The sequence below is a fragment of the Ranitomeya variabilis genome, chromosome 7 (assembly GCF_051348905.1).
Source record: "Ranitomeya variabilis isolate aRanVar5 chromosome 7, aRanVar5.hap1, whole genome shotgun sequence".
Lineage (NCBI taxonomy): Eukaryota > Metazoa > Chordata > Amphibia > Anura > Dendrobatidae > Ranitomeya > Ranitomeya variabilis.
The window spans coordinates 19,322,698-19,340,854 of record NC_135238.1 but is presented as its reverse complement, the minus strand read 5'-3'; the positions used below and the strand labels follow the sequence as shown (position 1 = coordinate 19,340,854).

The 18,157-nt window shown below is 41.7% G+C and overlaps 1 protein-coding gene and 1 long non-coding RNA gene across 11 annotated transcripts in view; one reads left to right on the top strand and one right to left on the bottom strand.

Annotated features, from left to right (window-relative positions):
- The window catches only part of CACNA1H (calcium voltage-gated channel subunit alpha1 H), a 417,575-nt gene extending 415,678 nt beyond the window's left edge, over nt 1–1,897 (top strand). For 3 of the 5 annotated variants that reach the window (XM_077274375.1, XM_077274377.1, XM_077274373.1), the window contains one exon: nt 232–1,897. In XM_077274375.1, coding sequence (XP_077130490.1) covers nt 232–1,413 — 1,182 coding nt within the window. In that variant the 3' untranslated portion in view covers nt 1,414–1,897. The remainder of the gene's footprint in view (nt 1–231) is intronic. The other 2 variants (XM_077274378.1, XM_077274376.1) reach the window with 1 other exon arrangement.
- Nucleotides 1–18,157, bottom strand: part of LOC143785491 (uncharacterized) — a 161,535-nt gene that overhangs the window by 110,598 nt on the left and 32,780 nt on the right. For all 6 annotated transcript variants that reach the window (XR_013218002.1, XR_013217997.1, XR_013217999.1 and 3 more), the window contains one exon: nt 7,661–7,792. This is a non-coding gene — a long non-coding RNA (uncharacterized LOC143785491). The remainder of the gene's footprint in view (nt 1–7,660; nt 7,793–18,157) is intronic.

Below are 18,157 nucleotides of genomic sequence, written 5' to 3'. Positions count from 1 at the left end.
TATGCAGTATGTTCTCCTCTATGAGAAGCAAGGAAAAAGCACAGCTCTCGGCTGAGTAATTCTACCCCTTTGATTAAGAAAGCGTTGGGGGTTGCTGCACCCTGATGCCTACCGATCAGAAAATCTCGACGTGAACTGAACTGGATGGACTTGTGTCTTCTTTCAACCTGAAAACTAGGAAACTATGAAGCCATTATCCTCATGATTTTCTTCACATTTTTGTCCCCCCAGGAGGCCGTACGTATGGACTCGGTTGACTATCAGAATGGTGAATCCAAGGATGTCGTTCAAGTGGAATCAGCGGAGGGTTCAAAACTGAAAACACCTTCACCCAATAACCTTGTTCCCAACCTGCTCTGCCAATTGCCCCTATCACTGCAGGGAACCCCTCAATCTTCCCCCAAACTATCTCCCCACCACAGACATTCCAGTGTCCATACCCGCAATCACACCTACAGCCAACACAGTATTCCTAGTCGTCCATCAAGCGTCAGCAGCGACAACACCAACCCTGACGAGTCTACGTTAGAGTCCTCCGATCCGGCGGATGAAGAGGTCAGTCACATAAACAGCTTGGCCACCGGCTGGAGAGGACAATCTAATCCTAGAAGTCATTCGGTATCTCCATTCATCTCCCAAGTTTCATCTCCTCCTTCTCCTCCACCACTAAAGAACTGCAATAGCACAGCCAGCCTGGTCGGGACCAGCAGCAGCAAAGACTTGAAGAAGTTCTACAGTGTTGATACTCAAGGATTTTTAGCAAAGCCCACATGGGCGGAAGACCAAAGGAGGCACTCGATCGAGGTCTGCCCCTCCTTCGATGACGATGGAGATTCCTGCTTTGATCTGTCCATTGACGACAAGCAGGACTCTTCTATTCTCATACAGTCTGACCCAGAGTACATCAATGGGGTTCGAAGGAAGAAGAAGATGAGCCCGCCTTGTATCTCTATAGATCCTCCCATGGAGGATGAGACCGGCACAGCTTCACGTACCAAAGCATCGGATAACAGCATGTTGCGAAGGAGGACACCGTCGTGTGAATCTACCGCATACAGGGACTCATTAGACCTTAGCGACAACCAAGCTGTAGAACAGCAATGTAAACCCGAGAGACGGAGCCAAGCACCTTGTCGAAACGAACACTTGGTCATTCTCAGCTATTCTTTCGACCAGCGGGAGGCGAATAGCTTCTCAGAACTTTTAACAGAGGGTGGACATCCCACGTCTCCATCCGTAGTCATTACAGACTCCAGGCCCGACACGGGGGCGTTAGAAATTAAGCAACTAGACCATCTTCATAGTAACAATTCCGAGAAGAGAGATTTCACGGAAATGAAGAGTTCTTTAAAAAATCCTGCACTAGTCGACGCTTCTAATACATTGGGAGAAGTGACGGACAAACCGTTATAGCTTTTCAGGATACAAGGGCTTGTGACGAACCACTGGATAGACGGGTCTAAGAAAGCCCCTTCGGGTGCGTAGGGTTTTCAATAAGCGGCGGGATAAGAAGGGGAGCGGCTGATGGTTTGAATAAAAAAAAAAAAAATTACTAAAAATTTTTGATTTGTTTGATTTTATAAACGAAATACGGAGACATCTTCCCATATAGCCTCAATCACATTGATTCGAGTTTTTATTTTAACGTTTTTGTTTTTTTTGTTTGGTTTTTATATTTTTAAGTTGGCACTTTTTTTATTGTGCAGAGACACAGTATGCCGAAGTGCTGACAGATGAAGACTTGTACAATATCTGTATATCAGCGGTATAAATAAAATAGAAATAATGTATTTGTGAAAAGACGCCATCGTTATTTGTGCTGCGTGCAGATTGGACATTTCTACGTGTGCAGTATTTTGTGCAGTTTTCTAATGTACTTGGTGTTTCAATACTTTAACATTTCCAAGATCTCTGCTTGCTGTCAGTCAATGGCAAAATTCTTGATCACGTTATATCAAACCTCACAAATTTGAAAGGCAGGAAAGTGGACATGCAGAGCCCAAATAATGTCACTCACACACATTATGATGCCCCATAGTGCACACTCTGCCATACAGTATGATGCCCCCCCAACACGAGAGTATGGTTCCTCCCTAGGCCCAGCCATCTAGTGACGGCTCTCCGTGACTCATGTGCTCAGGATAAATGATGGTTGACGGCTCTCCGTGACTCACACGCGCAGGATAAATGGTGATTGAGAGCTCTACAAATGTACTCATCCGTATCTGCATCCCGAGGATGCCATTGCCCTGCCGACACAATGGAACTGGTCAATCCTGGGCCATTAGGAGCAATGAATACATAAAAACTCATCCTGGCCTAGTCTTGTTCACATAGCTGATGGTTTCCCGGGCACAAATAATGTCACTCACACACAGTATGATACCCCATAGTGCACACTCTGCTGTAAAGTATGATGCCTCATAGTGCACACTCTGCCATACAGTATGATGCCCCCCAACACGAGAGTATGGTTCCCCCTAGGCCTAGCCATCTAGTGACGGCTCTCCTTTACTCACATGTGTAGGATAAATGATGGTTGACGGCTCTCCATGACTCACAGGTGCAGGATAAATGGTGGTTGACAGCTCTACAAATGTACTCATCCGTGTCTGCATCCTGAGGATGCCATTGCCCTGCCGACACAACAGAACTGGTCGATCCTGGGCCATTAGGAGCAATGAATACATAAAAACTCATCCTGGCCTAGTCTTGTTCACATAGCTGATGGTTTCCCGGGCACAAATAATGTAACTCACAAACATTATGATGCCCCATAGTGCACACTCTGCTGTACAGTATGATGCCTCATAGTGCACACTCTGCTGTACAGTATGATGCCCCTCAACACGAGAGTATGGTTCCCCCCTAGGCACAGTGATGGCTCTCCGTGACTCACATGTGTGGAATAAATGGTGGCTGATGATGTCATTGACCTGTCAAGACAATAGGACAGCTCAGTATTGGACCACAGGAAGCCATGATTACATAAACACCCATCCTGGCCCAGTCTTGGTCACATAGCTGATGGTTTGTAACAGTGTATCAGCATAGACAATCCTCTGTAAGATAAAACACCTCATCTTCCATTGTAAGAAACCTTCCAGCTGAGTCAGCGGGGCTACCCCAGTCCTAATAATCTCCCTACAGCTAGTGGTTTCATGGCCTGAACTATTTGGACCAGAGAGACATTTATTCTGCTCGTAGAGGATCGCCGACACTGGATGCAACTGAAACAAACCCTCATCTGTGAGAAGGATTTGGTCTGTAGAGATTTTTCAGCCTCTGGATATAAACGAGAATGTTCCTATTCAGTGACAGCGAGTAGAGATCTGAAAATGGTGAATTGAAACACAAAAGTATTTTACAAAGTTGCAGAACTTTTCTTATACGATGCTGAAGCTTTACTTGCCTGGGGCTTAGGTGTCGCAGTTTTACCTAAGATGTGGAGCCATGTGCCCGAGTCAGGAGCTTTCTATGTAATGTTCAGTGAGCGCAACCATTGACACTATAATTATATCAGAAAAGGGTGAAGTGCGGACCACAAGTAGCACTCATAGCTCACATCTCATAGGAAGGGAGATGTAAAGTGTATATAATCAGTACACACCGTACATCACCAATACTAACTACATCTGCAATACACACTGTACATCACAAATACTAACTACATCCAAGACCGGTCGCAGGAACAGGATCTCATCAGTTCTCAATCCTCATTTATCATTTTCTCAGGGGCTAAACTATGGGGGTCGCAGAAGCTCTCGTGTCCAATCCCTTGTGCCATACGTAGAGACCATTATTGTAAATGGCCCCTGGTAGGTGGGAGGACGGGTCACAGATTGCAAGCTGGGTCCCTCCCAGGAGCTTCACGCTTCCCCTCTGTATTTACATACATGATGCCGTCATGGCCGGTTACAGATCACGGAACTTAAAAAAGACTTCAGGAATAACTGGGAAAGGAGACAAGTCAATTGTCGGGCCTACTTTTCCACAATAAGCATTAGCATGGAGGGGGTTAAGGCTATGATGTGTGACTGTGTCGTAGGCGCTGTAATCCCACAGCATTAATTAGTGAGATGACTTCAGCCGGCTCCTCGTTATCTCACAACAACAGCCCTTCCCATGTTACCACGGCCGCATTCGGCGGCTGATAAGTGACGCTCTTGCCGATGGCGCTGAATGGTATTATCCAGAAAGTGATCAGACTGCGGCACGCGGGTGGCGGAGCCAATGATCAGTAATCACGCTGCTCCATGTGGGGTCTTTTAGGGTCTCGATATCCTAGATCATCTGACTCCATTATACACACTAGATCAGAGGAGGCCTCATGGCAAATATCAGCATGGTGGCCCCCGTGGGTGATGACCATTGTTATCGCATGGCGAGACAGGACGTCTGATAATTGATGCCCCTTTTCCCTACTTTTTTCCATAGCATTTCTCCATCACATACCTGACATTTCCAAGTTTAGGACCATGGAAGCAGCTAATGGAGATTGCACTAGTAAGAGTTGCCCCTCTCAGTAACCATAAGCCATTGAGCGTCACGCATAAAAAAATCGTTGGCCAATACCGGGTCAGTCCTGGCTTTGTTGCATATGACGTCCCCTTCTCTATAGCTAATTATGGGGGAAAAAAATGCAATTTTTGTTTTTAACAGTGTCTAGACCCTGGTGGACAATGGTAGTGTCTCTGTTTTTTGTTGTCTAAATAAAATCTAGTAATAAAAACAATGTCCAGTCCCTGGTGGCCAAACGTGCCATCTGCTTTCTTGGTGGTTGGGTGGTCTACACATAATCCATCGCTGGTGGACAATCTCTGGAGGTCAGTGGTACCTTCTGCGTTCTTTGGGCTAATTAGTCCGGGTGTATAGTCCCTGATGGACAGTGGTATTTTCATTATTTTGACACCGTTGGTCATTAGTATCATCCTCTGTGGCTGAGTTGAGTATACGGCAGACAGGCAGCATTCGGAAAGCCCTGGTGTCATCTCAGCAAAGGGCGACCTCCGAGCTGGGGTCATTACTAATACGATGGTCCTGCTGAAGCCAAGTGTGTATTTGCTCTACAAACAATTCTCATGTTTGGCATCCCAGACCGGGCACCTGGCAGCTCGGCTTCATCAGTTACTCTGACAAACACGCCATGTCCGCGCTCAGTACACATCCTCTTGACAGGTGGCCATTAGGGAGAGCTTCACCCTTTTATGGATGCTCTGCATTAGCAGAAAATTGATTCTTGCCGTCTCTAGTAGATCTTGGTGCTCTGCACTTATGTGTTTACTTTGTTAAGGGCTCCACAAGCCAGACACGTGGAACCTCGCTGCTTATCCTGCTGTTTATCCCGTTTATCCTGCTGTTTATTCCGCTGTTTATCCCGCTGCTTATCCCGCTGTTTATCCCGCTGTTTATCTCGCTGCTTATCCCGCTGTTTATCTCGCTGCTTATCCTGCTGCTTATCCCGCTGTTTATCCTGCTGTTTATTCCGCTGTTTATCCCGCTGCTTTTCCCGCTGTTTATCATGCTGTTTATCTCGCTGCTTATCCCGCTGTTTATCCTGCTGTTTATCTGCTTTTCCATTTAAAGGGATGTTTCCAAAATCACAATTTATCACCAAAGTAGATGTGCTGAGTCCCTATGTTAATGGAGTAGTGATCACGCATGCGCAGTTCCATTTAATTAAAACTCTATGGGAGAGATGCTGCACTCAACTCCATCGTCACTGCGCGATCACCACTCAACTGAAACAAGAGATAAGGGACCCCGATACCTTGTGATTAGATGGAGACAGACTGATAGATAGATAGATGATAGATAGATAATAGGTAGATAGATAGATGATAGATAATAGATAGATAATAGACAGATAGATAATAGATAGATGCTAGATAATAGATAGATAATAGACAGATGATAGATAAATAGATGATAGATAATAGATAGATAATAGACAGATGATAGATAAATAGATGATAGATAATAGATAGATAATAGACAGATGATAGATAAATAGATGATAGATAATAGATAGAGAGATGATAGATAATACATAGATGATAGATAGATAACAGATAGATAGATAATAGATAGATAATAGATGATAGATAGATAGATAGATAGATAATAGATAGATAGATGATAGATAGATAGATAATAGATGATAGATATATAATAGATAGATGATAGATAGATAGATAATAGATAGATGATAGATAATGGATGATAGATAGATGATAGATAGATAGATAATAGATAATAGATGATAGATATATAATAGATAGATTATAGATAGATAATAGATAGATGATAGATAATAGATAGATGATAGATAATGGATGATAGATAGATGATAGATAGATAGATAGATAGATAACCAGTTTGATACCAGCAGAGAATTGAATTGAGATTGTTATCCCCTGACACTATTTGGCGGCATCCTCTCCGTCCATGCGGGGGCGCTGCACTGGGTGGAGGAGCTGGTTGGTTTTGTACATGTAATAAGGGCTGGTTTGTTCCCTGGGGTCCGATGTTGTCCTTGTATAATCAGAACTTGGGTGCTGATGGATGGCGCGCTGCTCACACACCATTATCTGAGGCTTAAGGGTCACAGATCGTTAGGATGGCAGAGTCATACACTCATTCGCCCAGTGATCGTGGGCCATCAACTACAGTAGGTGTGTGGTCAAAAATATCTGCTGGCCTCACATGGTGTGTTTAAAAATACAATACAACAGAGGTGTGTGGTGAAAAAAAAAATCAGCAAGGCTTTTTGTATATGTACAGAACATTTTTCAGAACCTGTCAACCATTTGGCGGCCACTTACATTTTTATTAAAGGTGTCATGATTTAGGATGTAATGCTTGACTATAGGATATTGTATCACCATCTACTAGAAAGATACATGTGGATAATCCCTTTAACAGTAATTTCCTGTTGCTGTTGTAGCTGGTAATGCCTATGATCATGCCCGTAATCTGATTGGCTACAGAATGTGGTATGCCCGCCTCACTCAAACATCATTTCCTGTTGCTGTGTTTATGCCTATGATTTGATTGGCTACAGTGTACTATCCCCACCCATTTGATGCATCAGTTCCTGTCACTGTGATCATGCTCATAATCTGATTGGCTACAGTGTTCTATCCCCGCCCACTTGATACATTAGTTCCTGTCACTGTGATCATGCTCATAATCTGATTGGCTACAGGGTGTTCTATCCCCGCCCACTTGATGCATTAGTTCCTGTCACTGTGATCATGCCCGTAATCTGATTGGTTACAGAATGTGGTATGCCTGCCTCACTCAAACATCATTTCCTGTTGCTGTGTTTATGCCTATGATCTGATTGGCTGCAGAGTGTTCTATCCCCGCCAACTTGATACATTAGTTCCTGTCACTGTGATCATGCTCATAATCTGATTGGCTACAGGGTGTTCTATCCCCGCCCACTCGAGGCATCAGCTCCTGCCACTGGGTCATGCCCATTTTCCTGATTGAACACACAACATAGAGGTTCACTCTTAACCTTCTAGCCACAATTAGACTGGGGAACATTGGGCCAATCCAGTGTGTAGAATGACCACCCTCCAGGCAACTAATCAAAGATAATATTTCTAGGAGACACAGCTCTATTCCATTTGGTACAAATGTCAGGTTTTACCTTTCTTTTCATGAAGATGTATCCCAGACTGCAGCAGAATTGATTTCTGTGGAACTTCCACTTGCAGGAGAAGTTAGCTACTTCCTCTATAATGTCATGTCCTGAAAATTCTGTAGTTTGTGTCACCCATACCTGAGGAACAAGGAGAAAAAGAATCGGTCAAATAGTCTTCGCTTGGTATAACTGATGGTGGGCATTCTTATAATGACTGACTGCCCGGGTGGGCGACTGACTGGGTGCCCAGCCATAGAATAGCCATTTTGGCCGACTCAAGTGCTTAGGAGCATGTCTCATGGCTGCCTGGCCACGATTGAGCCATTAATTGTTGCTTGAGGACGAGCCTGGACCCTGTTCACATTAACGGCATATTGTAAGGTCCTGCAGGCTCTATTCCCTATGACCAGACTCATGGAGGAGTGTGAAATGATTGAGCTTTATCCCAAATTAAAGGGTTATTCCCCCCAAAAAAATCAAGCTAAACCCTATCCAAAAGCTAGGGGATAACTTGCTGGGGGGTCCAAACCCTAGGAGCCTTGTGCAATCCTGACAATGGGGCTCTGCGACCCCCGCCTTCCTAGAGTGCAGGTGAGCATGTGTGGCCTCCAATTGACTCATTGTCTATGGGACTAACGAGTACAACGCTCATCTATATCCAGCAGTACCATAGACAATGAATGGATTGGACGCCGCACATGCTCCCCTCTAAGCCCAGATCTCGAGATCGTAGGAAGAAACGGGTCAGTACAAGGTATCCCAATTTTTTTGGAGACTATCCCTTTAATAACAATTAGGCATACGATATATCAGGTATTACGGTTTCTTTACCAAATTAATTCAAATCCTGGGTCTCCTCTAGTGCTTGTCATGAGGCACGGCATAAAGAGCAAGCTGATACATATATATGTAAACTTGCCGACATTTTTCAGAATCAATTAACCACTAGGTGGCGCGCTACTATGGTAATTTTTGCTCATTTATGACATTGCATAACACCTGCAAGAGCATTTCTCTCCAAAATCAATGTCCTTCAACGTTCCTTTTGCTCGAAGTCCAGTGTATACTCCCAAGATTTAAAGGGATGACCGCACAGAACTAGGAGGTGTTCCTTGTCAGAGGTAAGATTAATTAGGGTAGTCCCACATCATATGCAATCCATTACTGATCAAAGGTCTGATATTAGAATCCATTCTGCTCCTAATATATCATTAATGTGATAAGAGGAATTTCCAGAGGTCACTTTGAATCTTCTCACACAAAGTTAAGTGGCTACTTGGAAGTAATCACTTTCTATTATCCTGATAGCTTAATTAAATCCTTCATCAGTGAGCTGCTCACTCTGGAGCCCGCCGTGGCACACCTAGACCACTCACATCCAATTACCCAGCCTGGCATCAACGTCGCAGCTTGATTACATGAAGAGAGCCGGTTCCAGTCCCCGGAGTTCTAAGAGTCCGATTCATTTCTTAATTCTCATTCTGAGCAGAGTTGGACGTGAGACAGCAGTTTGCGGAAAGAGACAGCTCATCAAGCATACAAATCCTAACACAGATGATGACTGTGCAGGGAGGTATTGGCAAAGAAAGAAGAAGTATCATAGAAAATATACTATACGTTCCCCATAAGCCGAGTGTTATCCCAGTGATGAAACTATAAGGGACGCAGAGTGCAAAGACACCACACTGGGGACAAGAAAGCTTAAGGGACCCTCAACCATCTATAGTTACTATAAAACTGCCCCTCACTACAAGAATATAACTACTATAATACTGCTCCTATGTACAAGAATCTACAATAATACTGCCCCTATGTACAAGAATATAACTACTATAATACTGCTCCCATGTACAAGAATATAACTACAATAATACTGCTCCTATGTACAAGAATATAACTACTATAATACTGCTCCTATGTACAAGAATCTAACTACTATAATACTGCCGCCTATGTACAAGAATCTAACTACTATAATATTGCTCCTATGTACAAGAATCTAACTACTATAATACTGCCTCTATGTACAAGAATCTAACTACTATAATACTGCCTCCATGTACAAGAATCTAACTACTATGATACTGCTCCTATGTACAAGAATCTCACTACTATAATACTGCTCCTATGTACAAGAATATAACTACTAGAATACTGCTCCTATGTACAAGAATATAACTACTATAATACTGCCCCCTATGTACAGGAATATAACTACTATAATACTGCCCCTTATGTACAAGAATATAACTACTATAATACTGCCCCCATGTACAGGAATATAACTACTATAATACTGCCCCTATGTACAACAATATAACTACTATAATACTGCTCCTATGTACAAGAATATAACTACTATAATACTGCTCCTATGTACAAGAATATAACTACTATAATACTGCCCCCTATGTACAGGAATATAACTACTATAATACTGCACCTATGTCCAAGAATATATTATAATACTGCTCCTATGTACAAGAATATATTATAATACTGGTCCTATGTACAAGAATATAACTACTATAATACTGCGCCCTATGTACAGGAATATAACTACTATAATACTGCCCCTTACGTACAAGAATATAACTACTATAATACTGCACCCTATGTACAAGAATATAACTACTATAATACTGCCCCTATGTACAAGAATATATTATAATACTGCTCCTATGTACAAGAATATATTCTTGTACATAGGGGCAGTATTATAGTAGTTATATTCTTGTACATAGGGTGCAGTATTATAGTAGTTATATTCTTGTACATAAGGGGCAGTATTATAGTAGTTATATTCTTGTACATAGGAGCAGTATTATAATATATTCTTGTACATAGGGGCAGTATTATAGTAGTTATATTCTTGTACATAGGGGCAGTATTATAGTAGTTATAACTACTATAATACTGCTCCCTATGTACAAGAATATACAGTAACTACTATAATACTGCCTCTATGTTCAAGAATCTAACTACTATAATACTGCTCCTATGTACAAGAATCTAACTACTATAATACTGCTCCTATGTAAAAGAATATAACTACTATAATACTGCTCCTATGTACAAGAATATAACTACTATAATACTGCCCCCTATGTACAGGAATATAACTACTATAATACTGCACCTATGTCCAAGAATATATTATAATACTGCTCCTATGTACAAGAATATATTATAATACTGCTCGTATGTACAAGAATATAACTACTATAATACTGCCCCCTATGTACAGGAATATAACTACTATAATACTGCCCCTTATGTACAAGAATATAACTACTATAATACTGCCCCCATGTACAGGAATATAACTACTATAATACTGCCCCTATGTACAACAATATAACTACTATAATACTGCTCCTATGAACAAGAATATAACTACTATAATACTGTGCCCTAGGTACAGGAATATAACTACTATAATACTGCCCCTTATGTACAAGAATATAACTACTATAATACGGCCCCTATGTACAAGAATATATTATAATACTGCTCCTATGTACAAGAATATAACTACTATAATACTGCCCCTATGTACAAGAATATAACTACTATAATACTGCTCTCTATGTACAAGAATATAACTACTACAATACTGCCCCATGTACAACAATATAACTACTATAATACTGCTCCTATGTACAAGAATATAACTACTATAATACTGCTCCTATGTACAAGAATATAACTACTATTATACTGCCTCTATGTACAAGAATATAACCACTATAATGCTGCCCCCTATGTACAAGAATATAACTATCATAATACTGTTCCTATGTACAAGAATATACATATTTAACACACTTACGTCAGCGCGAGCACCGTTGTAAAAGTTGTAATGGTGCTTGCGTTGACGTCAGGGAGTTGAACTGAGTTCATTGGCTGTAAACTCCCAGGACGTTTCTTACAGCACCACGAGCATGAGTGTGTCTCTGCTGGATGGCAGGCTGTATAGTCGCATCATGCAACAATGCAGCCTACCATCTAGATGTAGCAGAGCTAGACCCATCGCAGGACAAATTGATTATTATCTTGTCTGCAGACAGGTGAGGAATATTGTTGTTTATTATTTTAATTCTGTTGCAGGAGACATTGGCATCTGTGGACTGCGCGATGCCGCGAGTATGGTTTAATTTAGATTTATTAAAGGAGTCTTTGTCAGTCTTTCAATTAAAGGAATTCATTCTGTGTGTTTTTTTTTATATAAGATGATTATGGGGTTAGTAAAGGTGGCGTCTTATAGATGCATTTCCATTACTAACCTCTGGGCTTAATGTCACTTAACAATACAAAGGTGACATCAACCCCCTCCAACTATCACTCCACCGCACCAGGGAAATTGGGAAGAGCGATGCTAAGTTCCAGATTTGGCACATCTTATGGATGCCCCATTACTGGAGCGGCTAAGAGCTGATGATTTTAGTCTGGGAGGGGACAATATCCATGGACCCTTCCTAGGCTATTAATATCAGCCAACAGCTGTCTGCCTAGCCTTTGCTGGTTATTAAATATAGGGGGACCCTACGTTATTTTTTTTTTGGGGGGAACCCTTATTTTAGTAAGAAGGAAAGGCTAAGTAAACAGCAGTGAGCTGATATTAATAGCCTGGGAACCTTTACGAATATTGTCTCTTTCACAGAATCTTAACATCAGCCCCCAGTTGTCGGCTTTCCCTCTGCTGATTATGAAAATTACGGGGGACCCCCAAGCAGTCTTTTTCAAATACTTTTTTTAATTGTCAACAAGAACAGTAAGGTCACTTGAGTTCATAGCAGCTGTTTCTCTTTCTTTGCAAGTGCCAGTGGCGGACTGATGAACGGTCGCAAGTCTGGCACTCGGCACTGGAGCTACAGTGAGACCCGATGGCCTAAACTCAAGGAAGCTTTCAAGTTACCATAGTTCACAGCCACTAGGTCTACCGGCAGCTGCGAAGCCCGGAAAACTCAAATGAAACTTTGAGGGACATTTTAAGGTTACTGAAGTTTCCAGCTACGGGAACACCTGAATTCTGTAAACTAATGCTACCTTGGGTGTAACAAAAAAAAAAAAACAATTGGGGTCCCCCATAATTTTCAGAAACAGCTTAGGGAAAGCTGATGGCTGGGGGCTGATATAAAATTTCTGGGAAGGAGACAATATTCATAAAGACCACATATCCAAGCCCTTTCCACTTCCTGCTGACTTCAACTCAAAAATATTTCCCAGATCCGTACATTCCTAAAGCAAGAATCTGCAAAAACCATAGTCCATGCCCTCATCATCTCCCGCCTTGACTACTGCAACCTCCTGCTCTGCGGCCTCCCCTCTAACACTCTCGCACCCCTCCAATCTATTCTAAACTCAGCTGCCCGACTAATCCACCTGTCCCCCCGCTATTCCCCGGCCTCTTCCCTCTGTCAATTCCTGCACTGGCTCCCCATTACCCAAAGGCTCCAATTCAAAACCCTAAACCAAGACATACAAAGCCATCCACAACCTGTGTCCTCCATACATCTGTGACCTCATCTCTCGGTACTTACCTGTACGCAACCTCCGATCCTCACAAGATCCCCTTCTATACTCCCCTCTTATCTTCTCTTCCCACAATCGCATACAAGATTTCTCTTGCACATCCCTCCCTACTCTGGAACTCTCTACTCCAACTCATCAGACTCTCACCTACCATGGAAACCTTCAAAAAGAACTTGAAGACCTACCTCTTCCGACAAGCCTACAACCTGCAGTAACCAAAGATCGACCAAACTGCTGCACGACCAGCTCTACCCTCACCTATTGTATCCTCACCCATCTCTTGTAGATTGTGAGCCTTCGCGGGCAGGGTCCTCTCTCCTCCTGTACCAGTCGTGACTTGTATTGTTTAAGATTACTGTACTTGTTTTTATTGTGTATACCCCTCCTCACATGCAAAGCGCCATGAAATAAATGGCTCTATAATAATAATAATAATAATAGTAATAATAAATAATAATAATAAATGTTCCCAGGCTATTGACATCAGCTCACAGCTGTACACTTAGCCTTTCCTGGTTATTAAAATGGGGGAAGCCCCATTACTAACCCCATAGCCATATTGTAAAAAAAAAAAAACACAGCCAGAATCAGGTCCTTTAATTGTAAGAATGACACAGACTCTTTTAATGAATCTAAATTAAGCCATACTCACATCATCAATCATTTCACTGAAGCCATGGTCTCCCATTATAAAACAAAAATAAAAAAAACAATATCCCTCACCTGTCCGTCGTTCTGTCCCACGCCGTATTCCATGTCTGGAGATAAACAGTTGTCAGCCTGGATAGTGCCAAGATGCGACCGTCCAGGCAAAGAACTACTGATGCACTGGTGCTAGTGCAACATCAGTAACTATCATCGAGCTTACAGCAGGAACTGAGGCTGCGTTGCCAGTTGGGCCTCAGAACTGTGGTGATCTCGGTGAGATCACCGCTAGCAAAATGAGAAAAAGTCTCACGGTGCAGCGCTGGTCTCACAGAGGCCACTGCAGTTCAGGGGCCCAGCACGGAATGCAGACTCAGTTCCTGCGGTAAGCTCGATGATGTTCACTGATGCTGCGCTCATAGATTCTTGTTTTTTATTTTTGTTTTATTACAGGAGACCATGGGCTTCAGTGGAATGAGCGATGACGCGATTATGGTTTAATTTTGATTTATTGAAGGAGTCCGAGTCATTCTTTCAATTAAATGACTTCATTTTGACTGTGTATTTATTTACAATACAACTATAGGTTAGTAATGGATCGGTGTCTTATAGATGCCTCTCCATTACTAAGCCATGGGCTTGATGTCACCAGACAATACAAAGGTGACATCAACCTCACAAATATGAACCCCACTTGCCACTGCTCCAGGGCAAGTGGGAAGAGTCGGGCAAAGCTCCAGAATTGCCTCATCGAATAGATGCACCTTTTGTGTGAGGCTGTGGGCTGCTGTTTTTAAGCTGGGGGTGGGCAATATCCATTGGACCATACTAGCCTGAAAATACCAGACCCCAACTGTTAGATCTAGCCTGGCTGGTTGTTAAAAATGGGGGACCCCATACCGATTTTTTAAAATTATTTAAGTATTTAAAAAAACGGCATGGGGACCCCTCTATTCTTGATAACCAGCCATGCTAACGCTGACAGCTGAACCCACATAAATTTTTTTTTATTTATAGCGCAATTGATGAGTCAATTGATGCTACTTTTCCTGGTATATGTCCCTAATTTTACCTGTTTTGATAGCTTTTTGGCCCCCCTGAAGATGTTGTCTATGCTTCTGTTTTTGACTCCCATTGAAGTCAATTTGGTTTGAGTAAGTTGGTCGAACAATTCAGTGAGCATGTTCGGCAAACATTGGGACCTTTGCCAATCCGAACCGAACCTTGAAATGTTCGCTCGTCTCTACTCCTTATATACAAGAATATAATAATTTGGTGTACATTATGAAAGTAAACATCTTATTTAGACTATATATTTGTGCTTGTATGTGGTTAGATGGTAATATGTGAAGATGTTGGAGGTGGGGGATCTCTTGTAGGGTGTGTGATCAAGTTAAAAAGCCCTCACCTGCATCAAACATAGAAAGTTGGAAGGTCATGAATATCGCAACGATCGCTTTGGGCCAAGCTGCAAACTTTGTTTTAACACATGATATTTAGAGAGATCTGAAATTCCCTATGCTCATGTGTTATCATTAGACTACACACTTCCAGAGCATTCTAATAGGCATGTCTGATGTATCTACAAGCTTACTTTATGAATAATTTACAGAACGCTACTTGTGAAACCAAACGAATTAACTCGTTCATGAACAAAGCTGTGAAACCGATTCTACGGCAACAGAAAAAAGCTCCAGGAACTATTTCCTATGCACAAAGCTATAACTACTGTAATACCGCCTCCTGTTTGCAAGAATATAACTGCTATAATACTGCTCCTATACACAAGAATAAAACTACTATAATACTGCTCCTATGTACAAGAATATAACTACTATAATACTGCCTCCATGTACAAGAATATAGCTACTATAATACTGCCCCTATGTACAAGAATATAACTGCTATAATACTGCCCCTATGTACAAGAATATAACTACTATAATACTGCTCCTATGTACAAGAATATAACTACTATAATACTGCCCCCTATGTACAAGAATAGAACTACTATAATACTGCTCCTATGTACAAGAATATAACTACTATAATACTGCCCCCTACGTACAGGAATATAACTACTAAAATACTTCCCCTATGTACAAGAATATAACTACTATAATACTGCTCCTATATACAAGAATATCACTACTATAATACTGCTCCTATGTTCAAGAATATAACTACTATAATACTGCTCCTATGTACAAGAATATAACTACTATAATACTGCTCCTATGTACAAGAATATAACTACTATAATACTGCTCCTATGTACAAGAATATAACTACTATAATACTGCTCCCTATGTACAGGAATATAACTACTATAATACTGCTCCTATGTACAAGAATATAACTACTATAATACTGCTCCTATGTACAAGAATATAGCTACTATAATACTGCTCCTATGTACAAGAATATAACTACTATAATACTGCTCCTATGTACAAGAATATAACTAACAAACTACCTTCACAGGACTCATACCCACAAAAATTATCTGTACTTTTTAAGAATATACATAAATAATGTATTATCATATATAGTGGGCAATATAAGGATGTTATAGGGTAATCGCATGTGATATAAACCAACAAAACCGCAGCAACTAGGCGATAAAATACCCAAAGAACCACATAATATTTCATGCAAAGTTCACTTTATTAGGAGAAAATAAATCAGGACAGGAGACATGAGGAAGCAAGGCTACATCATTTCACACATGTTTGGAAACGCTAGGGTGCACACTGTGAGGATGATATTGAATATATATAAAAGTAAGTACAAAGGGTTACATGATTTAAAAATAATGTCACACCGTCGTCTCAGGTAGATACACAGACATTATGTCAAAAAATAATTAGTAATGAAAATCAAGCATATAATTTACCTGGACCACACCAATTCAATCCAACCACAGCGGGCACCCGCCCCAACGCACGTTTCGGCGGGATGGCCTTTTTCAAGGGGTGATGGGAAAGGGGAAGTAAGTGGGTATAAAAAGAACCCAGCCACCAATAGTAGCCTGCCATGCAGACACATGGTTATTGTAAGCCAATCACAATATATAAACAGATGACGCCCATATTCGCCTTATTTATAACCGCACATAATTTATAAGGTATGTCCACATCATATATGAGTGGCCTGCCGTATAGCGGCACATAGATCGCCGCGAGAATTTGTATAACCATATACTCCGTATATATTAAAATAGTGCGATCTAGCTGCATCGCAATGAGGCGTAGTGCCTCTCGCCGAAGTTGGCGCATGCGCAGTCGCGAACACCTGGACACAAGCCGGCGCCGGCGTCATGCATACGGTGCGTGAGCACCATAGCAGCGGAGACGCCGGAAGCCGACGAGCATACAGGGTACACGGAGCGCACGCGCGCAGGCGAGACGCAGTATCGATATAGAAGGAAAAACCAGCAATCACATATAGGTGTATGACATACCAATAGAAGGATGTAAGTATAAACGACGTCATAAAAGATATTGAGCATGTAAATAGACACTGGCAGCGTGATATATATACTAGACAAAAAAGAAGAAGGGACAGTAATGAAATATAATTCAAAAAGGACATTGCAAAAAATGTAAGGGCAATTCAATAATGAAAAAATGAAAAGACAGACAAACTATTTATAACACACAATGTTGGCCGCATAGATACGACAAAAGGGGTTTTCATGTCCAACTTCTTCATCACGGTCCAGCAATAAACAAGTCCAAAATCTTCATGTGTCCAGAAACCTGCCGATGGCAAACAACTATAGGTGGTGGATACTAAATAGTAAAAATAGATAAAATAGTTTAAAATCACAATTGAGACAAACATGTGTAAAAAGAACATTATTGAGAAACTATAGAAATGGAGCGAAGCTATTTGTTTCGTTTAACCCTTTAGGGGTAACAGTATCTAGTGCCCAGATCCATCTCGTCTCACAACGAGACAATTTCTGTTTGAGGCCTCCCCCACGGATGTTGGGGGTAATCATATCGATTCCCCTGATCATCAACAGGGAACTGTCACACCCATGATATTGTTTAAAGTGCCGTGGTATTGTCCTAAGCGTGGTTGCATCATCATGATCGGCGGCCTCCTGGATACCCAACACGTGCTCACGGACACGTACCTTCAACTGGCGGGAAGTCATGCCAATGTAAATCAATTTGCAGGGACATGTGGCAAAATAAACCACATGTCGAGACGTACATGTGATAGATTTCCTGATCACATAGGTTCTTGTCTCAGCCGAGTTGAAGAATGTCGTGACGCGAGACACATTGGGACAGGCGACACACCGACCACAAG